A 26,070-nucleotide genomic window follows, 5' to 3' on the forward strand; every position below is an offset into this window, starting at 1 on the left:
CCCCAAAATAAAATAACAATACAGTAACATTTTAATTTTTTTATCGCAATATTTAATTGAAAGCAACTGAAGAACAAAGAGTGAAAATTAGCTCCGTGTTGTCACGTACAAAGTTTTTAATTCCTTTAAAAATATTTCCGCTGCTTTTGCCGCAATCCCACTCGTTTCAGCATTGCAAAGCAGGAAAGAGCATTTGAAAATATTTTTGCTTATTTCAATTCATAATTATCCTCCAGGGCAAGTTAAGCTTTTCAAAATAATTTTGGGTTTTTTTTTTTCAGTTTTGCTGAGTTTTGAGGAAGGTACTGGTATTCTCTGTGTCGAAACCTAACTTTTTCTACTGAATATTAGGCCTACAAAAATTCAACTAATATTGTTCAGTCAAAGGCGTGAATTTAATATCAAGTACTTTTAATTTTTTGGCCACAGATGTCACCAATATTAAAAGAATCAAAACAAATTTTTAAGACGTTTGATATTGTCAATTTCATATTATAAATGACTCAATTGTAGCAGTTTGTTATAACGATGTAATCTGAATATTGTCATATTGTTTCAGGAAGGCCCACTGAAAGTTAGTGGTTTTTTGAAGGCGTAAAAGAATAGGCAAGGACTAAAACAGGATTTGGGATCACTAAACGATAAGTGAAGTGCATTATATTGTTCGCCCTAAAATTTAAATAAACTTCTAATATATGAAGGAAAATGCCTTTCCGGTTCTATTAATATTTACGGCTAAACCACACATGTCTTGCAAAAAGGCACTTTGTTAACTTTTGCCGGAAGAGGATTTGCATTTCAAAGTGTATCAAACTTTAAGACATAAAATTGGCATTTTTGGAGTTCTAAAAGTTCAAAAGTACCAAGGATATTTTACGTAGGTCATTTAACTGGCTATGATTCTTGCGTGATCGACGGCCAGGGCGGTTTCTAAAGGAAAAAGGCGGCCCGTTTACAAAAAAAATTATCAGTGCAGTGGATTTATTTTTATGAGTCACGCCGATTTTCGTAATACAACACGTTTTTCAGTTTTGTAATGAACTGGTAAAGACTGTTTAAAAAAAAAATTATTGTGTTTAAAAGTTGTTTCATTTTCATGCAGAATTTACTGTGTCAGTTTCCTTTTCGCTCAAAGCTGCTTAAAGAAGCTTTAATTTGTCTAATTTGGGCGATTTGATCCGGATTAGGTATCATGATAAATTTGGGCGGCTGGTTGAGCCAAAATTCTTGAACATTTCCCACACTTAAAATTGGCTACATTCCATTTTCTTATTTGTTATTCAATAACATAATTATCTTGTCATCGTGTTATTCCAGATCCGGTCTTCTTTAGCAAAAATGTCGAAAATATTCAATTAACCTTCCGTAATATAACCCGTTTTCCACAAACCGTTTACAATCAGCCTCAGAGAGGCTAGACACTCAGGCTTCGTTTTGATGGTGATGACGTCACGGCCGCAAACGGACATTTAATATTTTCCCGCCAAAAGATTATGACGTCATAAAGGAGGGACTATCCTTCCTCGCAAAAATTAAATGCTCATTTTTTTTTCTTCACTTCATACCACGCTTAGGAAAGAGACTGGAATAATTGCTGCTTATCTAGGCCACAGTGATTCATCCGTTGGATATAGACTGTTCACAGCCGTCTATTTTCTCTTTTTTTTCTTTGATCGTTGATCGTTGGATGGCGCGTTATCCAATCCTTTGAAACGTACAACTCAGGCCTGGATATGATCACGTCCTCACTATGTCACGCAAGGTTGTCAAACGTTGTGTGACGGAGTGACTCATGCTAGGGCGTGGATTGGGATGATTTTTAGGCTCGATTTCCGCCGTATCTAAAAGCGGCTGGAAATCGAGCCTAAATGATTTATGACCGTTCAGATTTCAGAAAGGAAAGGAATGCTAAGTCAGAAAGGAATGATAATCTTTGCCTAAAAATGCTATATTCTTAGATCTATTATCGGTTTCAGTTTGTGGTCACTTTTAAATCACTATAAATTGATTAAATTCTTTGAAAATCAACCTGGGTGGTCTGTCCATTTTGTATCCAGCTGATAAACTGGATAAAGAATATGCAAAGTAAAAAGATTAAAAAGCGCACTCTCTGAGATACAATATTAGAGTTTTTGTGACTGGTAATTTTGTGATTGGTTTACACACTGTGTATTGTAAGCCTTCAGTCGGGAGAATAAGTGCCGGTTTTGGCAAATCTTCGTTGAAGCACTCGAAGAGCTTCCGAATCATTTTATCCAATCAAAAACTAGCGCGAGCGCTCACGAGTACTCCGAAAGCCGTCATGGGTACAAATTCGTCATGTTGCTTAGCAACCCGCGGGCTCAGTCACTTCTCGGAGAAGTGATGTCGCCATCAACTGGCACTTGTTCCCTCGACTGGATAACAGGCGGAACGCAGAGCGAACCCGATCATGGGACAAATTCGTCATGTTGTAGCAACCCGCGGGCTCAGTCACTCCTCGGAGAATAGAAGTGATGTCGCCATCAACTGGCACTTGTTCCCTCGACTGGCATAACAGGCTGTGAACGCAGAGCGAACCTCGATCCCAGGCTCTTTCTTCTTTTCCTCTCTGGTTGCGGCCGGTCACGTGTCTTACCATGACAAAAACGTTTCCATCAGGGTAGGGTCAGTGAATAATTTTTGTAGATCGAAAGAAACGCGATCGCTAGCCAGCCGTAACCAGGGTCCCTCTCCTCAACGACAAGGGAGGAAAAGTCGAGAGAGAGACAACTGTTCTTCAAAAATCAGAACTTTATCTTTCCAATCGGTTCCGCTTGGTAGGACAGATTTTTCGCAAAATAGGAAAATGTGACATTTTGCTTATTTAAATGTAGCTCAAAATCTATTTTACAGATTTTTATTTTTTATGAACGTTTAATCAATGTTTATAATGTGTAATTTAGTAATAATGTTTAATTTCTGAAATTGTTAGGTGACGTCATACGTGAAGATTTTCATTCCTTTCGTCAACTACCTCGTCAACCTCGTCCCCAGGGCGCTTTTCCCTTCAGAAGGGAAAAGCGCCCTGGGGACGAGGTTGTCCTTTCGTTTCTCTTAACCGTTTGGGCCTTGGCACGAGAAAACGAACGTCCGAGAAATTTCTTATTTCAGCGCATTAACAACAAAATTTTTTTTGTTCATTTTGGCTGTTTATTCCCATTTTTATTGTTGAAATGACGCATTTGATGGTGGTACGCTGTAACAAACAGTGATCATGTGTACTGATCATGAGTGGCCTTCCCGCTGCAATAAAATTGCATTAGAATGGTTCGAATTTGATATTTTACTTTGGCAATTTAGTATATTTTTATTTGAGACCAAATGACATCCCGTATTAGAAATTCCAGTTATACGCCCAAATGCCCTCCCGCTTATAACCCCCCCCCCCCCCCCCCCCGGTTATAGGCCCATCTACTTGGAAACAAGAAAAAATACATCCGGTAAAAAGCCCCCCAGGATATAAGCCCTTTCCCCCCTCTGCTGGGTGACAGTACTTAAGAACAGGGCAAAATATTGCTTTATTATGACTTTTTAACTTAAAAGTGTATTGCGATCAACACTGCCGTGGCTCGTTTCGAAACGTTCTATTAAAACCCCACCGGGTATAAGCCCCTCCGTTTATAAGCCCACCGAAACCCCTTACAAAGTTGTATCAGCTGTAAGCCCGGGGCTTATATCCGGAATTTACGGTACAAGAGTAACTTTTCGACAAATGCCGAGCAACTTGTGGATGGGCCATATGGGAGACCGGAGGGGTGGGGGTGGGGCAGAACTAAGTTACAGAGAAAAAATATACAGATACTGGGTAGCGCTTGATATACAATGGACGAAAAAAGAAATGATTGTCCACAGCATGTCGTTTCAGAATTACTCCCTTGATTAATGGTGCCTGATTAAATATGTATAATGATTCATTTGCAAATTATTTTATTTCACACCTGAGTGAAGACGGGCCCTAAAGATTCTAGTCTCGAATCGTCTGGGGTGTTCATTTCTTTATTCCGGTACCAAATATTATTCTCCTTTTATAAGTAAAACTACTTTTATAAATCGACCGCCGTGTGGAATTTTCTTAGCAAACTACGTGGGCACTTTCACGCTATTTCCAGCTGTTACCCCAAAATAAGGTTATTGCTGCACAATAGAAATAATGACTTTTTAAAATATCTCGTCATGGACTTTTTGGCTTTTGGTCACGGATTGTTACCTATGATGTCAGGCCGTAATTTTACTGTTTTTGTTGTCGGTAATCGAAAACACTAGATAAAGCAAGCAAGGTTAATCATGTCTAAATATGGCGCCATTTCTGTAATTAGACTGTCGTGGCGGTAGACAGTTTGATATTGCATCTAGACATCGTAAATTTTCGGTATCAACCCTTTAAATTTACGTTTAATTTGGTAGAGCCCTTTAGCGGTCATGGCTGTTTTTACTTAGGGACGAGGGGTAGGGGGCAAATTTATTCACGGCGCTATTTTCTCACGCCCACACAGCGTCGATCGATACGCAAAGTCCCGGATATAAGACGGACTTGGCCAGTTTTGCAGCTAATAGAGTCACAAAAGTCTCAAGTTCGGACCTGATCTGTTTACTTGTGTCGAAAAGCTTATCTGGAAGGTGAGACCGCTAACTAGCAGATAGTTTATAAACCACAGCAGCGCTGTATTGCTTTTTTAATATTTTATTCGCGAAACGTTGTTGTTTTGGACGGTTTGTGGAGCTCAACCGTTTGGAACGAATGTCAACAGTTCGAGTTGACACCCTTTTTCGCTCGCGCGAATCACTCTAGCAATGTTTACTCTAGTTTTCAGCGTATTTGTTTTGCAGGATGTACGCTTCTTAGTACGTTACTGTTGTGGAATTGTTGTATTTTTGCGACGTGCATATGTTCAAATGATCTTTAGGGACGCGGGCCTCGCTGATGAATTAATTTAAACAACCACGGTGCAATTTAGGGCTCATTAGAAATTTCATATTCGCGAATTGACATCGCGATTACTTTCCATTTATAGTACAAAAACTATGTTTGTAATTCATAAAATAGCCCATGTCAGGTTATTCAAAAATTGACGGTTTCAGTACTCTATTGGGGTTATTTATGGCTAATGGCGTCTATAAACTGCATGCAAACTATATTCTTTCCGTAACCAAGGTCCCTGGTCCCTGCGGTTTTCGTTTCCTCCCTCGGGCTACTAAATATAATTTCTAGAAATTACCAAAACTTGTCATGCTTCAACAGATTAAGCCGTACGATCCTGAATCCTTTTTATTCCAAAAAATGTACAAGATTTTGCATGACTATAAGCTACGATTCCAAACAGTAGATTCAGAAAATTTATCGATCTGTTGATTTTCCGCTTTTTGAGAGTCACTTGTCGCCCATTTTTTGCGGATTTTTTTTTCGCTCACATCCCTGCAAGCTTTGATATGAATGAAACCCTTGTAGTTATCTAGGTAAAAAGTTATTTATGCTACAGAACACCTTTTATATCAAAGGCAGGGATTATTTTCTTTTACCTCTCAAGGGAAAACAAAAATTTAATTAAGTTATATTTGTGTGTTAAAGTACATAAATTACAACTATATTTTGACCGTATATGGATTCCTAATTGGAGTTTGACCACTTGACAGCAGATCCCGTTGATGTAAACAAGTGTCAAGGAGTCATACTGAGATTAGGCGACAATTTCATCGCTGAATTTCTTTCTTTTTGCAAAATATTTGTATATAAACGCTCAAAAGAATACCTCTTGTATGACTGCTTTTGTCACTAGTGAGGTTTTAAAATTTGAAATTTCTGTAGAAACTTGTTGAAATTTTAGGATTATTTGCTCTCCTACCATATTTTAAGGTTGTTGAGAGAACACAGCATGAACAATATGGGTCTGTGTGTTGTAAAACAGGGCAATGTTTTTTAATAGAATATTAGAACAGTTATGCAAATGTTGTTAATTTTCCCCTTGGTTCAATTTCAATTGGTATTTTCCTTTATTCAGGTTTATGGTGATCTTTGATAGTTAATACAAAACAAAGAAAAATGCGAAATTGTACAAAGGGTCAAATTGTACAACAACAAACTTACCAAACTTTGAGCAAAACAAGACCTAATAAGGCACTTAGGAGGTTGTTGTCTTAGCCTCTTCAATAATTAAAAATATTATTGCAGTTCACAACAGTCTGTCTAAACAGCTGGTCCCTTTGTGTAGGCACCCCAGTGGTGGCTATTTGTAATACTGGTAAAAAAGGTTAAGTCTGTATCGAGCCTAGTGGCCCCTCTTGCTGGAGCGTTTATATCCCAGTTTCTGTAGGATGACGCAACAAGGAGTATTTCTACTCCCCCCTGAATGGGATGCTAGTCCATTGCAGGATTATCCCCAAGCATTAGTTCTCTGGTACTCATTTATGGACCATTGTGTCGAGAGAGGCACTATGAGAGTAATTAAAATTGTTTTGCCCAAGAACACAACACAATGATCTAGCCAATCACTGGGCTCGGAACCTGGACCGCTTGATCTGGAGTCCAGCGTGCTAACCATTAGGCCACCGTGCATCAAATCTGGTAATAATAATTATAATCATATTCAATAATTATAACAGTTATAATATTAATTTTGTTTTTGATCAACAGACATCACCAGTTAAAAAGTTAAAATGCCAGTTGCAGAAAGTGGACAAAAAGCATTTCCTGGAGCAGGAACTAAACCAGGAGTAGAGATTTGGAGAATCGAGGTATGCAAGTTTGATAAAATTTATGTAATGTTTAATAAATGAGCAGCAGTGTTTTATCAAGTTTAAAACACGAGGCGCAGCCAAGTGTTTTAAACTTGATAGAACACGAACTGCGAATTTATTGAACGGCTTAAAAATCTTCTGATGTAGATCAACTCATTCTTGCACTAATATTTAGATTTGGGGTTATTTTGGCCTAGAAAATTGGACGTAAAGTTTAGCCGTGTCTTTGTCAGATATAAAGACACTCATTAAACATTAATTTCTTAAATTGTACTTTCTTTATGAATTATTAATGAGTTTTTTTTTAAATAAATAAGAGGGTGCGTAGTCGTTGAGAGTTCATTCTGAACTTGTTTTTACCCTCACCCAACCAACAAGAAGTAATATAGTTGTGAGCTGGCCGGAAAGTAAAGTCACTCAAGTTTTAGATTAGTGAAAATATACAGCTAGTTCCAAGGAATGCTTGTTACCCAGCAGGTCCGGTGTTATACATAGCACCCTAACCGGATCCTGTATAATCATACAGGATCTTTACTAAGATCTTACACAGGATCCTGTACATTGTGCATGCCAATAGGATTATAGGATCCTAGGTAAAAATTCTATTCCTATTAAGGATCCCAAGAGATCTAATAGTATAAGATCAATCCTACAGGAGCATACATACTGTAATCCTAAAGGATTCTATGTAGGATTTCAACTAGCTATAGGGCACTGACCTGTCTTTTCTTGAGGTTGTTTAGCCTAAATTACTACTCTTCAAAAAGCCACATAAGTGTATTAATTTTTACAAATGCATTTCGGTTCATTCTTTGGTCTCCAGTGTCTACCAGGTAGTTTACTGTCTGCTCCACAAAGAAAGCTAAAACTTTTGTATAATAATTATACAAAATTTTTTCGGTGCAAAAAGGGCGGTAGTGATTTTTGGCTGAAAAATCCACATCACCAAAACTACTCCAAATTTCACACAAAGGTTTGTTTACGTCCACAAAACATTGTCCTGTTTTTACTTCCGCTGGGTTTTGCTTCATTTTTCGACAAATAACCAATGTAAAAAACTGGTTTGTCGAGTCAGCGTCTTTTGGAGTTCCTTTGTTACAATTAAACAAAGGAATTCCTAAAGACGCCGACTGGAAAAACCAAGTAATTTGCATACGTCATTTCTCGGAAAGGAAACAGAAACCAGCGAAAATAAATATACCGGTGGTCACATGATTAACACACATCAACAAACCTGCACGAAAAATTTGGAGTTTCCTTCGCAATGTTCATTCTTTGCCGGAATCACTAACGCCCTTCACTGAACCCTTCATTATTGTATTTAATAATATTTCTTTTTTTTATAGCTAATGTTCACCAGAGTATGTTCTGCAAACCATCTTACTGGCATCTAAATAAATTGAGTTTATTTTTAAAAATTATTTTGCAGTTTTTCAAACCTGTTAAAGTTGACCCCAAGACACATGGAAAATTTTACAAGGGTGATTCTTACATTATACTTGAGGTAAAGTGTATATGTTAAAATAGAAGTATTAGTCAACTCACCTATTCCTCATTGACTGTTCACTCATAGAAAACTCAGGCTCATAGTCTAATTAACAATTAGACAGCAAGCCTGAGGTTTCTTTTGGCTGATGGTTGGCGAGGGGCAAAAGCGAAAGCGAGCTGCCTTCTTGTTTTGGCATAACCTAGTGGCTGATCTATTAAACACAGAAAATTGCTGGAATTGACTTATTGACTTGGTTTAAAAATTGATAGTTAAAAACAAAGTGAAAAACTGACCATCATATCAGTGTTGCACAGTGATTGTATTAAGTAAGTTTTTCTTTTCCACTTTTTTTCTCAGACAATAGTTGCTGGAAAGAGGGCAAACATATACTTTTGGCTGGGGCCAGAAACCTCTACGGTGAGATGCAAAATCCATTTTTTATCATTTGCAGTGATTAGATGATTAGATCTTCAACTCAAACACAGCATGGAATAGTACTTCTGTGTAATTTTACCCCCGATTTCTCAATCCTTCCAATCACTCGAAGCATTTTTTGTTTCCCCTAGAGGCCAACCGGTTAGCTTAGTTGGTAGAGCGCTGGACTGCCATGCGGGAGGTCTCGGGTTCTACCAGAGCAACACTCAGGGTCTTAAAATATTTGAGGAGAATTTGCTGCCTTTGCAAATGGTTAGATGTTCTAGTCTTCTCGGAAAAGGACCGTAAACCGTAGGCCCCGTCTTCTGCTTCTTCAGTGTTATAATCAGCAAGGGACGTTAAAGAACTCACACACTCATCGTAAAGAGTAGGGCATGAAGTTCCCGGTGTTGTGGTCTGTTCTATCTAATCTATGGGTTGGGTGGTGGGGACAGAGATCAAACACATGGACCGATAGCGGCTGCCAAAGGCGCCTGATATGCTGATGTCCGGTCTCACCCCATAATTCTAATTGTGAAGCGCATTAAGCTTTGTAAACGCGCTATATTAGCACCTATATCATTCATTCATTCATGATTCTATTGTAATTTGCTTTCTAATTTATATTTTGTCATATAGGATGAACAAGGAGCTGCTGCTCAGCTATCTGTGACACTTGATGATGAACTGGGTGGTTACCCTGTGCAGCATCGTGTGGTTGGTATATTCAATATGAAATTTCCGACTTTTATTCACTATTGAATTTCACACTTGTTGCAGTACTAGTGAGAGGGTAAATATTCAAGTCGACACACCAGAGGAGACTAGACCCTACACCGAGTTGCACAAACACACATATATTTAAGGTCGGCGCACACGAGGGGACTTTATGTTGCAGGGACCTAGTCCTTGAGAACACAGAGTACACACAGAAGGGACCAGTCATGCCATTTAGCTTGCGAAAATAGTCAGTGTTAACACGAAGGGACTAGTCACAGTTACTGACCCCTTTGGCTTTTGATTGGTTGATTTTTTTCTATTTTGGTCGACTAGTCACACTAGTTCACATGAGGAGACAAGCAAAATTTCTTGCAACTAGCTCCACAATTTCAAACCAGTTTGAATTTGTGGTAATAGTTGCAGGCACTTATATTTGGTTACCATGACTACATTTTTTTTTAAAGAAAATGGGTAGTTCATACACAGGGAATTGGTTCTCAGGACTAGTCATAGGGACTAGTCCCCTCATGTGTGCCGAAATTTACGTAATTTCTGTCCTTTTTTTCATTACAGGTTGGAGGTCACGAAGATGCTCAATTCATGAACCTATTCAAAAAGGGGTACAAATTGTTTTTATTAAATTATATTTTGTCTATTATTGCGTCTGTTATAAATTATGTCGCATTTTTCACGCTGGATAATTTCTTAATATGCCACAGTGAGGCATGGTAGACTAGTGGTTTAGTGGCCCAGGTTTGAGCATAGGCTAGGGTCATTGTGCTGTTTGACTGGGTAAAAGCATCCTATTCAGGGGTAGTAACAGTACAGTTGTACCCCTATCCAGCCACCATCCCCTATTGAACGACTAGTTGTCAAAGTCCCAAAAGTATTGTCAATATAATACTGTCAATAACCCTTATTTAGGGGTCGCCTCTATTAAACACTGCAGCCACCTTTCGGCTGTCCCAATGAGGATTCTCCTATCGTTTTTATCGCTATGAAGCTGCCATTAAGAACTTGTTAAGCTTTCAACAAGCTAGCTGAATGACTGATAAAGAGTCCGAAATAGGAAGTGACGATTGATAAAAACGTTCATATCTCGACAAACACATACCTTTTATAAGACATCTTGACATGATGCTGTTGTCAATAAGCTAAGTAATGATCTTTTGAATTCCTGGCAATAAAGTGATGTTTCTACCACGCCTTATGCTAACGAACCCTCATTAAGCGGCCTGCAACCTCAATTAAGCGGCCACTTACCATTTCCCCAAAGCTGGCCACTTAATAGGGGTTCAACTGTACTCCTAGTTGCTTCATACTACAGGCCAAAAAGAGTCAGCTTCCGCACAAGAAATAAAGTTGACAATGACATCCTTATAAAATTATTTTTTCATTTGCAGCTTGCGATTGCTAGATGGTGGCCATGCATCAGGGTTCAGGGAAGGGAAGAAAAAGTTTGAAAAGGCATTGATTCGAGTGAAAGGAAAACGCAAAGTTTATGCTGCACAGGTAAGTTGCAATTGGTTTGTAAAGTAATCAACCTCTACACACATTGCAGACCTATGATGCAGCAATACTTTAAATACACTGACACTAAATAAATTAACTAGTCACGTTTGTTTTTCTTTCAGGTGCCACTCAGTGTTGATTCTCTTAACAATGGAGATTGTTTTGTTCTTGACACTGGAAGAACAATTTTTGTATGGCTCGGAAAGGATTCCAATGGCAAGGAGAGGTTTAATGTAAGTTTTTGATAATCAGCGTATGGTATTATATTGAGATTGAACATGCATGAATGATGCAGTGGTGAGAGCACTCACCTCCCACCAATGTGGCCCAGATTCAATTCCCAGACCTGGCATCATAATTATGTGGGTTGGTTTTGTTTTTAGTTCTCGTCTTTCTTTTTCTCCGGGTTCCTGGTTTTCCTTCCTATACGAAAACCAACACTTCTTAATATCAATTCCTTTGGGAATCCAAGGGCCACAGGTTTGCAAGTCGCAAGACTATCAAGTGCAACCCTTGTAAAATAAAGTCAATAGACTCATAAAATAAAGTCAATAGACAGAAAATTTGCTGTGTAAAAGAGCGTCAAGGTTCCAGCACAAAATTGTCTTCATGGCTTTTGGATGCAGCTAGTTAATAAGCAAATCCGAAAAGCTTGAACACTTCTAACTGTAACATGCTAGTGCATTAATCATTGATCAAACTACAGTTTTGGGATTATAGTACGTCATTGGACTGAGTGGAGTACAATTCAGTGAGTGCTGTTTAAACACTCACAGTTGAGTGACGTAATGTTTAATAAATGAGCAGCAGTGTTTTATCAAGTTTAAAACACCAGGCACAGCCGAGTGTTTTAGACTTGATAAAACACGAACTGCGAATTTATTGAACGGCTTAAAAATCTTCTGATGTAGATCAACTCATTTTTGCACTAATATTTTCATTTGGGGTTATTTTGGCCTAGATAATTGGACGTAAAGTTTAGCCGTGACTTTATCAGATATAAAGACACTCATTAAACATTAATTTCTTTTGTATTTTCTTTATGAATTATTAATGAGATTTTTAAACCATGAATAAAGCTAGTCAACTTTATAGTTGAGTTGCTCAATTCTAAATTTTAATTTTTATTTATTATCTCACCTGCCAACTGATTGTTGTATAGGTAAATATATATGTTTTTATGACAGGCTATAAAGTATGGACGGGAGTTCCGAGATGAGGAGAGGGCTGGTCTAGCTTCTGTGATTCTTGTCGGTAAGTGTCTTGTATGCTTTTCATCATTTGTTCATCAGTCAATTCACTATACAGTCAACTCTCTCTAAAACAGACACCCTCAGGACCGGCTCCAACTGCCGTCTTAAAGAGGTGTCCGTCTTATAGGGAGTTTAGTTTTAGTAAAATGAATTAAAAATGGCAGGGACAGGACCAACACCACAGGGCTCAAAATTGCGATCAATGTGGTCACCAATGCGACTAACATTTCATATCTATATACATTGACACTGATTTTAATTTTCAGATCTAGATGCCCAGTCAGTTTTAAGGGTAGGGTTTTAGGGTCACGGCAACATGACCCATCAAATATGGCATTGATTTGAAACTTTTGAAGGACTCTTCAATAAAACAAAGTTGTGCAAAAATCTTGTCTATAGGAGGTTGGGTGTCCAAAACTTGATGGTCAGAAAGTCTTCTTAGCAACAAAATGGTGGTTAAGAAGGATCCCCCATAAGTTGTTAGTGAATACCAAGCTACAAATTAATTCGACTAGGAAGTTGTGCCTTGCATCTCAAAAGAACATATTTTAGTTGTAATTGGTACTCCCATCATACTAATGTGCATCAATTGAAATGCAGATACCCCAGAAGAGCAAGAAGAATTCTTTTACCAATTGACTGGAAACAGACGAATTGTACCCATTACTAAAGAAGGAGAAAGTGACGAATCACATGATAAAACCATAAGTCCCAATTTATACAGGTATGTGGACACCTTTAAAGGAACTATGTCACAGATTATAACAGATTTTTGAACAGCCCAAATTTATATTTGTGTCGTAGGAAACCTAAAAATAATGGTCCAATTTTATTAACAAATGCTATTTTAGAGCACTAAAACTGTTTTAAGGCGTGTTTGGCTGCGGATGGCTCGGATGGAAATGGATTGCAATTTGAAAACGTGAAAACGCTAGCCAACGTTTTCAAGTTGTTTCCACGCACCTAAAAAAAAATCGATATTTATAGCTGAAGTTTGATTTCTATCCCCAAATAAGGGTTATATCATCCGTTAGGTTTTTAATGGGTAAAGTTACCTACCACTTTTCAGAACAGTTAAGACCAAAAAACTGCGAAATTGCTGTGACGTAGTCCCTTTAATGAAGATCGCCTTATGTCATGAGACAGTTGGCGGAATCTGTACCACTTTCTATTACAATTGACTGATCAGTAGAACTGAATGGGACTTAACAAGAAAGCGCTGCGAAAAACACGAAACAAAATACTCATGACTGGAGAGTAAGAAAGGACTGATACAAAGTCTTAAACAAAAGAGACAAATTATGTATTTGATGAGTTCTATTGAAATCAGTGGATATATGAATCATATCTCTACATTTTTATAATACAATGGACCTGCCTGGTCGGTCCTACTGCACACATGAATTATGTGTGCAGTAAGGATGTGCAAAACCAATTAGCACAGATGTCCTTTAAGTCAAAATATGGTACCATACAACCACTAAAGAACTGTGGTTATATATTTTGATTTTAGGGTCAAAGAGGATTCCAGTGGAAATATCACAATGAAAGAAACAGGAACCACACCTTTAAAGCGAGAAGATTTAGACTCGGATGTAAGTCATTTATGTAGAAAGTTTTGTTTGATTTTAAGGTTAAAATTGTGTCCCAATACTTGGTTGCAGGAGGCGTGGTGGCCTCGCGGTTTGTGTCCTGGACTCCGGATTGAGTAGTCCAAGTTTGAGTCCTGGCCAGGGCCAGAGTGGGCATTAATTAGATAATTTACGGTTCTTAATTCCCTTTAAAATACTAGCTAAGAAGCGCACAAGTTATAAGAGGCTTTTATTAGTAAGAGCATAACTAAATGGGTATCCTACACAGGGCTGCAAAAAAATTTTTTCACTTGAAAGGACATATGTCCTACTAAGACACCATCTTGGTTGGACAAAACAAAATTCTCGTCGGACAAATTTTTATTCATCGTTGCCATAAAATGATTTACGATCAAAAAATTGTTCGTACATTATGTCCGACTACACTTGGGATTTAGTCGGACATGAGCAAATTTTGGTTGGCCAATGTCTGATGACCGACTGTTATTTGCAGCCCTGCTACAGGAGCCAGAGTTTAAACTAAACTGTTTGTATCTGTTGCAGGATGCTTTTATACTTGAGACAGGACAAAGTGTTTATGTATGGCTAGGAAAGAAGGCAACTCGGGGTGAAAAATCTCAAGCTTTCAAGGATGCCCAAGTGAGTGAAAATATTCACTTTAAAGGCCCGGTCAAACGGAAGAAACATCTCAATGCAACATATTGCAACATTGTTGTACGCACGCACAACATGTTGCACATGTTTGCATGGCCACCCTGATGCAACAATTGTTGCAACCCAATGGATGATGTTGGATCAAGTTTGAAAATGGTCAAATTTTTCTCCCAACATTTCTGGATGTTGCATGATGTTGTACTCGTTTGGCCACGTTCACCAAACATTGTCGCACCAGGGCATGCACACTAGTTCGATTTGCTATTGCAAAGCACCATCCATCGTGTTGCAACATATTGCGGCAGGGTAACCAAACGTGTGCAACATGTTTTGCATAGCAGTGCTGTGCTATGTTGCATTGGACAGTCGCATCTGTTTGGCCGGCTCCTTCACAATATCTCACAACATGACCCAACAATGTTGCAATTTGTTGCGTTGAAATGTTGCTTTCGTTTGGCCAGCTCCTTCACAACATGATCCAACAATGTTGGGATATGTTGCATTAAAATGTTGCAACTGTTCGGCTGGGGCCTATTATATTGGTATATTCACAAATATGTGGTAAGACTTGCAGCTTCCGTGTAAAATCCCAGGTCCCTTATTAATACATGTATTTGGCTTTTGTTTTAAGGGGTTTCTATCTGCCAGACAACTGAATCCTAACACATCCATTAAAATCATTAAAGAAGAACTTGAGCCATCAGAGTTTAAACAATATTTTGGTGTTTGGGATGCCACAACAGGACATACATACCAGGCTGGTAGAGGCATTGCCACTAGAGGTGCGTGGTGTATGGTGCAACCATTTTACTCAAGCTTGCTTGCTTTGTTTTCCATTTAAGTTTTTCCTCTCTCCTTATTCCTTGTGGGAAGCATGGTGGCCTAATCTCGTCCCAGATCTCGTGGGCGAAGCCGAAGGCGAGATCTGGTCAAATCCGATTTGCACCACGTGATTGCCTGTCAGGAATGTGGCAGGCCAGTCAATTGCGCATGCCCTAGACAATTCTAAGAAAATGGCAATCAAATGAATATCCAATCCTCAACCAAATGAATAACGAATGCTTTACCATTCTTGTCTTTCCTGGAATAATATCTAGCAGAGTATTTTACTAAAGAATTAAGCAGAAGGCAATCATGAAAGCTTTAGGTCAGGTAAAAATATTTATTTGATTTAAAAAAATTGTTCATTTGGCGGTTACATGCAATGACTGAGACATGTCTAGATTTTATGCAAATTTGAACCGGTCACGTAATCAAACGTAAATATTCTTACGGCAGATTCTCTGTTTTTAAACATCGTTATTCGTCAGAAATAGCTTTATAGTGCTACAAACAACTAAAACGAAATCTTCTTGTCTTTTGAGGCCGACTGTAAACAACGAAACGTCTCAAAAATGAATATATTGTGATTGCGTGCATGATCTATAATTTGCATAAAAAACAGACATTGAATTCCCTTGGGGCCGCATCACACGTTCAAATTTTAGCGCTGTGACAGCCATGCTTTGAAACAGCCAATCAAAAAAATTGAATTTTCTTACTTGGCCAGATCTCGCCTTCCGGCTTGTCTACCTGCGAGATGTGGGAACAAGATTAATGGTGGCCTTATGGTTAGGGTGCGGGGTTTGGAATCGAGCGGTCTGGGTTTAAGCCCTGGTCGGGATCATATTGTTGACTGTTCTTGCCCATACATTTAACTCACACAATGCCAGGTATAAAAATGGGTACCAGCGAACTTACTGCTGGGGGTAACCCTGCGATGGACTAGCATCCCATCCAGGGGGGAGTAGAAATACTTCTAGCTGCTTGATGTTTTTATTTTACTTCTAGTTGCTTCATGCTATGGTTAAGCTCCGGCCTGATGGGCCATAAGGTTCAAACACAGTGATATCATTTATAGGCAACTATGCAAAAAATTGACAGTTCTTTTCAAGAATATGCAATCTTTTGGCACTTCTCCAATTCTTCACTGAGCAGGTCGTTTGTACTCCAGTTTCTATCTTGAATAGACCTTTCCCGCATTGCGTTTCGATACCTGCAACAATGGCTTATTTGTAGTCTTGCTTCTCTTTCCAATGTCACTTATTTGTTGCATTTTAACTTATTTAAATTGATTGTAATTTAATTCATGATGAATTCATGAATACTAATATAATTATTATAATTTATTTTAAATTTATAATTGACAATGATTTTAATTTATTTTCATTTACTTAATTTTCATAGAACAACTTGACCAAAGACCAAAGTTTGAAGTGAAATCCATGCACGAGAGGAGAGCTTCCATGACCAGCACTCTCCCTGATGATGGGACGGGCACTGTGCAAGTTTACAGAGTAAAAGGCTTTGAGTTAGAACAAGTTCCAGCTAAATCTCAAGGAGTGTTCTATTCTGGCGACTGCTACGTCATTCTGTACACTTATCTCAAGAACAATCGGGAACGTCATATCATCTACTTTTGGCTGGTGAGTCATTTGAGTACCACAAAATAAATAAACTAGTTGGTAGTTCAGAAATCAAGCAGGACACAACTTGCTTTGCAAGCCAAATATGCTGAAAAGCCTTGTTTTCACCAGCAATGCAAGTACAAGTGCAAGCATAACAGCCCTTCTTTCACCGTAAAAACGGCCTTGATGTAAGCACAAGCACACCACCACATCCAGGATTTCATTAAGTTTTGAAGTAGGCAGGCACCAAAAGGAGAGTAGATGGGCAGAAAAGAACATAGTGAAACAAATGTCTGTACGTTAGATTTAAAAGTAGCCAGGAAGTGACTTTTGTGTAGCTGGTACTGGTATCCGGGTCCTGCCTTCTAATGAGAACCGTGACATCCTGTTCCAAAAATGTAACTGTCATAACTTGTCAAGTGATTTTTTTATTGAAATTAAGGTAAAGAGAAATGTGATTTGATTTCTCACATTACTTTCTGTTTTGTCAGGGAAATGATAGCACAGCAGATGAACAAGGAGCAGCCGCAGCTGGTGCTATTGCCTTAGATGACAAGTTTAGTGGAGAACCCTACCAAGTAAGTACTTTGTTTTGTTTCATTGTCCTCGTCATTGTCATTATCGTTGTCATCATCATTATTGTCCTCCTCGTTATCATTATCATTGCCATCATCATCATCATCATCCTTGTCATTATCGTCATCATCATCATCATTATTGTCCTCATCGTCATCATTATCATCATCACTATCCTCAGTTTTATCATCATCATCTGCATCATCATCATTATCATTATTCTTGTCCTTCCTCTCCTCATCATTGACATCAAGATAATCACCACCGCCGCCAACACATCATCACCACCTATATCGTCATCACATCATCATTATTGTTCTTATCGTCATCATCATCATCATTGTCCTCATCGTCATCATTATCACTATCCTCAGTTTCAACATCATCATAATCACTATCCTCAGTTTCATCATTATCATCACCATCATCCTCATTATTCTTTTCCTTCTTCTCATCATCCTTGACATCAACATAATCACCACCACCATCATCATCACCGTCAACATCGTCGTCGTCGTCATCATGACTCTTTGTGCCAATACACACTTACCAATACAACATTCCGTCTGGATGCTAAAATAACCCTCATGCTTCCACTGTTATCTTTTGGTCTGAAGAAATACAATACAATACAACTTTAATGTCCATACGTGGGACAAGGTCTCCCTCAATGTCCGAGCCAGAGGCTCATGTGTAAAACGTAGCGCACATTGGTTCCAACTTGCTCCAAGGGCAAGCTGGAAAATTCATTTTCTTTGCACCCTGCTTAAAAGATGAATTTTAACAGATAGGAAAATATTTGGGTCCCCCTTAGGATTGAGAAGCTTTCCATAACAATGAACAGAAATGTCTATGTTATATTAAACAGGTGCCCATAGAGGATTTAAACTTCTCAAGAGTTTGTTTAGTTTTGATTTGGGAATAAGATCAAAAACTCTGTAAGTGATTCTGTGAACATTCTACAAAACAGTGGTCTTTCCTTCCCAGATCATGCGTATATTAATCTTGACTGATCAGCTGGTGATCTTTTTGCTTGTTGAATATTTTGCAGGTTCGGGTTTGTGAAGGAAAGGAGCCTGAACATTTCTTCATGATTTTCAATCGCCGGCTGCTTATCTATCAGGTGAGTATTACTAACTGTTTCAATAAGAATACTGTATTTCCTTGAAGAATAGCTGTCCCATGATCAGTTTGCTCCTCTCAAATAATAGCCCCTTTTGTGAAAATATTTAAAATAACCACCTCCCTTATTTTGTTTCACCAAAGAATGTAACATAGTGACCCCACAGAAGAAGCTCTTTGAGAGATTTAACCTGCTGAACTTCTCAAGTTTGCTCATTTTGCAGCCCATCTCAATCTTTCGTAATCTTAACTATCCTTGTTCATTTTTGGTTTATTTTAACATCTTTGGCATTTTTCTATCTTAGTAAACTATTATTTTAAGGTTTTTTTCGATTTGAAGGTAATTCTGATATTTCTCCGTCAAGTGTAAAGGAACTGTGCCATGAATTTTAGCCAAATTTTGACTTAAGACAATGTCCACCAAATCGAGTGAAATACAAAAATAACCATTTAAAAACCGTGAAGGAACATCTCGCTTAAACAGCATATACAAAAGAAGGTACAGATTGACAAAAACTGGAGAAGATTTATACAGATTGTGATATGGGTTTTTGAAAAACTGTTAGGCTGAACAGTTTTTAAAGATTACCTTGTTTGTTTGTAACTGTTAATTATGACGTCTGGGAGACATATAGTTTTCTTTTTGATGAAGCTTAGGTTTTGTCATCCATAAAGAACTAATTTATTCGCAAAAATTAATTGTAATTTTGTAGGGTGGACATGCTAGTGGTTTTAGGAACTTGAAAAGTGAAGGAACTGCCTCAGAAACCCGTCTTCTTCAGGTTCGCGTCACTGGACAAAATTCTAGGATTGTTGAGGTAACCTACTAGTATGATGAAATTAGTTTACTGCAAGTTGCGTTATAAACAATTGGTATTAACTTAAAGTGATTTTCACTTAAGTGTTGAAAGTAATTTAATTGTTTGCTTTGGTTTTGCATAACTATGCTAAGAAATTAAGTAGGTAAAGCAGCCCTCCAAGTTTATGTTTCCTAAGTGGCTATTTGGCCACCGTCTGCTCAAGTTTGGTTGCCAGTGAAAAATTTTAGTCGCTAAATTAAGCTCACCTTTTCAATCCTTCTTCTCAATTTTAGTTGCGAAGCTGGCAACTTCGGTTCCAATTTAGTCGCCAGCTCCAAATTTTATTCGGCATGGCGAATAACATGGTCTTACCTTGGAGGGTTGTAAAGTCTACATTGGAGCCTAATGGCCCATCGTTCCAGAGCTTATCCTGGTTTCTGTAGCACAAAGCGACTAGGAGTGTATCTACTCCCCCCTGGATGTAATGCTTTTAGTCCATCACAAGTTTATCCCCCCCAACCCGACGTTAAATTCGCTGGTACCCATTTATACCCTTGGGTGAAAAGAGGCACTATGAGAGTAAAGTGTCTTGCCCAAAAACAAAATGCAGTGCACTGGCTAGGGCTCAAACCTGGACTGCTAAATCTGGTCCTGCGTACAAACCATTAGGCCAGGGTCTGGAGGGGGGGGGGGGGGTCCTGATCCCGCATTCCCGCTCCATTTTTACGAAAATCCCGAATCCCGCACTTTTTTAATCGCTATCCCGAATCCCGTTTTTTTTTTCTCCAAAAGCTAATAAATGTAAGGTGTAGATTTGCCCTTTCGATTGAAATAGCTTTTCATACCTCAGTATGATGAAAGAGCACGATATGACAGCGTGTAAGACTGGCGTGATGGGTCATCCTATAACAACCTCGTCTGTAGGGCGCTGTTCCCTTCAGAGCGGGAGGAAAAACACCCTGGGGAAGAAGTTCGTCCTGTTAGCGTACGCACTGTCCTTGATAGAAAGTTTACAGGAACAACCTCAACCGCGTCTTATCTATAGTTTGGTTAAAGCGAGACACCACTTAGCGCTCGCCTGGTTGATTCGCTTTCGCAGCTAGAACGTCTATTTGGGTCGTGTCGATTTCCCGAATTCCCGACAGACAGGCCAAACATCCCGCATCCCGTGTCCAAATTTTGGTGAATCCCACTTCCCGGAGAGAAGTCAAATCTCGAATCCCGTCAAAATATTTTGCGTTTTCCCGAATCCCGCACCGTACTTTCGACAAATCCCGGATCCCAAAAATACCCTTCCTGACCCTGTTAGGCCACCACGCCTTCAGTTCCACAAGTGTGTACTAATAAGATTTATTATATAAACATCAGTGAAATACCAGGAAATCTTTCGCGCGAAAAAATCATATCTTCACACGTGAAAATAACATGTTATTTTCACATGTGAAGATATCGATTTCGAAACATTTTCTGACAAGTTTGCCCTGTTTCAATGCTGAATGAGCCAAAGTAAATCGATATTAAGTCGAAACATCTTCGGATCTTCCTCGGCAATCTTCGGCAATCTTCGGATATCTTCGGCAATTTTCGGAAAAGTTCGGAAAATGTTCGGAAACATTCGTACGACCTTCGGACAACATTTTGCAAATCTTCGGAAATCTTCGGAAAATGGTCGGCAATCTTCGGAAAATCGTCAAAAACATCGTAATTAGTAGGTTTATATAATAAACAGAATATTACATGGTTGCTTGGAGATATGAAATTTATCTTCTCGTGTTCAAATCGATATCCCACTCGTTCGCTGCGCTCACTCGTGAGATATCGATTTGAACACTCGAAGATAAATTTCATATCTCCGCGCGACCATGTAATATCCTCTATGTATTTATATCATTAAACAGGTAATGCCTGTAGCCCAATCCCTGAACAGTAGTGACGTGTTCGTGCTGCACAGCCCTACTCTTTGCTTTATCTGGGTTGGAAAAGGCAGTATTGGTGACGAGAGAGAGGTTGCTAGAGAGGTGGTACGGCTTATTTGGAAATCAGATGATGCAGATCTTTTGATGGAAGGAAAGGAACCAGTTAACTTCTGGAATATGTTGGGTGGGCAAGCTGACTACGGATCAGCCAAGCAGATCTGGGTATGTGTTTAAGACGAATGTAATTTCATCATCCTCTGATATCCTTAATAAGTTTTAGCGGAATCGATGTTGAAAATTCAGTGAATTAAAGCTTTACAAGATAACACCCCCTCAAAAAAGTTTGGCTAATGAATTTATTAATGAGCAAGGGTCCTGCGCGGCCTTTACGGCAGTTTTAAAAGCGTCAAGTGTCTTTCAGTTATATCTTTCTTCTGGTGTTTAAAAATTTGACCGGCGTGTACATTGGACTCAATAAATGAACGTGAGGTTTCTTCAGTTTGAACTCAACTTACAATAAAGGCATTAGATATCGTTCTGTTGCTTTAAAATTGCATGTTTTAGTCTTGTATTGTATTGAAAAACACGAGTCTGTGCCATTTATTTTAAGAGCCCACTTAATACAGGCACCCTGGTAAAACGGAAACTTTTTCATGCCTCTTTGTGTTTGTATTAACTGGGTCCCTCTGTACTTACTATCATGTTTTTGTTTTTCAGGCAGAAGAAGAATTTTCCGAACATGCCGCCAGACTGTTTCACTGCTCTAACGCGTCAGGCAGGTTCAAAGTTGAGGAGGTTCTTGACTTCACCCAAGAGGATCTTGAGGAAGATGACGTCATGATCCTTGATGCCTGGACTCAGTTGTTTGTGTGGGTGGGTGCGACTGCACGCAGAGAGGAGAAGCAGGAGGCCATAAAGACTGCTTTGGTAATGTTATCTATGACGATATTTTGTGTTTCTTACAGGAAGTGTGTTAGACCATGCATATAGCCCGGATGTAAGCGTGCTTGGCTGATTTCATGAAAACCTACCGCTGCGCGAGTTTTGTGTTCGTTTCATATAGCAAGTTTCTTGTCTTGTTTCGCTGTCAGCGTTTGTAGTTTTTCCAGCCGCATATAAAGTTACGTTTGAAGGGTGACAGTCTAGGTTGTCAAACATCACACCCGCTTTCAGTGTTCATCTTTCGATGTGCTAAACAAACAAGACGGATCGAAATCCGCCAATCACAGCCCACTAGCATAAATTTCTTAACTTGTGGGCTCATTTGCATGAAACCAACACCTGTATGCATCGGTTTTGATTGGCTCATTTCAAACAGCATGTCGAAAGACGATGTCGAAAGATGGACGTAGAAAGATAGCTATGCACGTAACACTGAAAGCGGGTGTAAGTGGCCAAAGTTGAAGAGATGATTTTTATCATTTACTTGGTCATAAATAGCTATTAGGTAGAAGGGAAACCTATGTTAGCTTTTTTTTCTCGTAAACCTTTCTTTGCTTTACAAACGCAGTTTAGTTTACGAACGCTAAGAGAGTTTATTTCAGTCTTCCCATTTGCAATTTGAGTGTCCAAACAGCGGGATAAAAAAACACAATTACAATTAGTTATTCTCTAAATAAAAGAGCTTCTGGCCAAAACAAATTATATCTGCTTTCTCTTCTACCGTATAACTGTATATGAGCAAAACTTCTGCGTGAAATCAAGATTTTGCTCCATATCTCTTCTGTTAATATCTTAGTGAAAGAAATTTCTTGTCAGTGTAGAAATTCTCGTCAAACATGAAAACATGAGCTATGGGTTTTCAATTTTGTTCAAGTTTTAACCATTGTATTGTATTGTATTGTATTGTATTGTATTGTATTGTATATTGTAACCAAGTTTTAACCCATTTGTACCTCAACCATTGTATTGTATTGTATTGTATTGTATTGTATTGTATTGTATTGTATTACATTACATTGCATTGTATTGTAACCATCGTTGCAGTACAGTCGAACCTCTCCTTAAGAACACGTGCTTATTACAGACAGTTTACTTGGTCCGAGAGATTCCAAAATTCATATACAGTCAACTCTCGTTATAGCGGACACGATCGGGACGTCGTTTAGTGTCTGTTATAGCGAGAGTCTGTTATAGCGGAAGTCATTTCCAGTCAAACCTCTTTAGCCGGGGATCTGGATTTTCTCCGTTATAGCGAGTGTCCGCAATAGCGGGGTGTCCGCTAGACTGTCCACAGCCCTCTATTTTTTCGTGTTTTTTCAAACGATGAGCGCGCGGTGAGAACGGCGAGAGAACTGGACGCCAGCGCAAAACGGAAAAAGCAAGGGGATGGTGGTGGGGGGGGGAATCTTCCCGCCCCCCTCCCCCCGCGCTCGCGCTTCGCACTCGCTTCGTTTGCTTTTTTGCGTTGAAAAATCGAGAGGCTGTGGACAGTCTAGGTGTGCGCAAGGCGAGAGTTTACTGTAAACTCTACCTATACGATACGGACACCTCCATAAAACGGGCACTCCTTATTGGCCCATTGGTGTCGTATTAAACAGGTTCGACTGTACTACAGTTCTAAACAAAAATTCTATCACTTTTTTTTTAGGAATACGTGAAGACAGATCCACGCCAGCGATCTCCTAACATGACCATGTCAGTGATCAAACAGGGGGCAGAGCCCGTGGCGTTCAAATCTTACTTTGTGGCCTGGGAACCACAGATGTGGAACAAGAAGATGAGCTATGAAGATCAGTTGAACGCCATTAAACAAGACAATGCTAAAGTGAATCCGGACGCATGGAACATGGTAAGGAAACCTGTGTCATGGCTGAAGTTTTGCTAAATAAGACTAACGCTCAGAAAGAAATTCACAGCTATTTTTTTGTTTTCAAGCTTGCGTAATATTGCGTGGAACAACACTGCACTGAAATTAAAACAATGTTGCGCAGCGCAGTGCTTTGCCCGTGTAGCCACCGTCCTTGTCAAGGCGCCGCGACGCGTCCAAATGTTGGTGCGAAAAAATCAACTTGTGGTGACCTTTTGCTGTATATAGAGCTTGCGAATCACCACCAGAGTCCCAAAGCGGTTTAGGGCCTCAGGTCTCTAGGGCTCTTGGCTCTGGGCTCTGTGAAAAACTTTCTTAAGGGCTTCAGGGGCCCTGTCTCACGAAACGCCAAATCGGTGACAAGTGGCTGTATTCGCAAGCTGATAGAGCTCTGAACGTAAAACGAAGTCGTGTTGATTTACTTTACAGACCGAGTGGGAAGAGAAACTCAAGCCAAAGAGTTTTCCTCTGGAGGTCCTACAAAGGAAAGGAGAGGACTTACCCGAGGATGTGGACCCCACTAAGAAAGAGGTATGTTCAACTGTCAAATTCTCCTTACTTATTCCCATACATTTCTTTTAATGTTAGTTCTAAGAATTTGGTGATACTGATTTCTTTCACCTGTGGCAAAATGACAAAATAAACCAATGAGAATTTGAAGCAATCACCCGTAACCGGTGCCAAGCGCGGGAAAACGTGTATGACCAAGTCACGTGGTTTGGTTTTGCATGATCTGATTGGCTGGCTATGTACGTTATACTGTACTGCACGTGGCGCGAGGTTCTTCAACCAATCACGTAGCGTAGTAAGGAAAGACCTGGGCCGGGATGTTCAAAGCATGATTAAGTGCATCCAGGATTAGCATGAATTTTGATTTCAGTTTTTGAACTTTTCAGTAAAGATTTTTGTTTACACAGTTTTCAGTCGTCCAGTTTTGACGTCGAATTTTCTCAAACTCCACAAAACATAAGCAATAAAAACACTTTTACACAAGAGAAGTAAAACCCTCAGTCACCATTTAATCCTAGGTTAGTGTCAATCGGCTTTCGAACAACAAGGCCCAGAACAATGACGGATTGTTTACTTTCGACACTCAGTTGAAAAGCGCTCCACCTGTGATCTTATTTCTAGAATACTTGCAACACCATTAATAAGGAAGGCACGGTGGCCTAACGGTTAGCACGCTGGACTCCGTATTGAGTTGTCCGGGTTCGAGCCCTGGCCGGGGTCACTGATTTTATTGTGTTGTAAAAATGTAAATGTTGTTTATGGTGGTCATGCACTTAGCTTCGAGATAGCTAGTTTACAGGCATGCCACTAAAACAGAGGAAACAAATATTTTAAATGAACATAACATGGTTAAAAATTCCAACTGGCAGGAGGCAGACCAGTTGGCTAGACCAGTTGGGCAAGACACTTTACTCTCATAGTGCCATTCTACACCCAAATGTAGAAATGGGTACGGGCAAAATAATGCTGGGTGTAACCCTGTGATGGACTAGAAACTTATCCAGGGGGAGTAGAAATACTCCTGGGATGGGAGTGCTATGGGCCACTTGCCTTGATGTAGACTTACCTTTTTATCGTAATCGCAACGCTATTTTTTCGTTTATTTTAGTTGCATCTGGAGGACGACGAATTTCAACGTGTTTTCCAAATGTCCAAGAAAGAATGGGAGGGTGTTCCACAGTGGAAGAAAAACCAGGCCAAGAAAACCCTTGATTTGTTCTAAAAGAACAAAACAACCACTGCCACTAATTTAGCTAATATAATACATTGTTCTTATCCGTACTTAATCCAACCTTAGAGCTGTAGGTAATTTTGAAAGTTCCCGTTTTTTCTAATATTGCGATTAGTAATGTAGTGTTTTAATAGTTTTTTGGCGCTGGCGAGTCTTTGCCCCCGTCCACACTGACCCGGGTGAATTTGAAAACGGAGGAATTCGAAAACGCCGCGTAAAATGTTTTCCGTCCACATTAACCCGGGTAAATTTGAAAACGGTACCCACTTTGG

At 39.3% G+C, this 26,070-nt stretch overlaps 1 protein-coding gene across 1 annotated transcript; it reads left to right on the forward strand.

Moving 5' to 3' along the window:
* Positions 1-4,514: 4,514 nt before the first annotated feature.
* Positions 4,515-25,810, forward strand: LOC144630110 (advillin-like). Its single transcript, XM_078488399.1, has 22 exons — positions 4,515-4,638; positions 6,650-6,750; positions 8,183-8,257; positions 8,600-8,659; positions 9,296-9,373; positions 9,950-9,996; positions 10,780-10,888; positions 11,011-11,121; positions 12,076-12,142; positions 12,742-12,865; positions 13,655-13,736; positions 14,277-14,372; positions 15,019-15,169; positions 16,614-16,852; positions 17,326-17,412; positions 18,462-18,533; positions 19,246-19,350; positions 21,231-21,470; positions 21,966-22,175; positions 23,839-24,039; positions 24,487-24,588; positions 25,676-25,810. Exons 2-22 carry the CDS (start codon positions 6,673-6,675, stop codon positions 25,787-25,789), a joined length of 2,448 nt encoding a protein of 815 aa, XP_078344525.1. The 5' UTR covers positions 4,515-4,638; positions 6,650-6,672; the 3' UTR covers positions 25,790-25,810.
* Positions 25,811-26,070: the final 260 nt, after the last annotated feature.

Source organism: Oculina patagonica, chromosome 11 (assembly GCF_052425735.1).
Source record: "Oculina patagonica isolate OP01 chromosome 11, crgOcupat, whole genome shotgun sequence".
NCBI classification, from domain to species: domain Eukaryota; kingdom Metazoa; phylum Cnidaria; class Anthozoa; order Scleractinia; family Oculinidae; genus Oculina; species Oculina patagonica.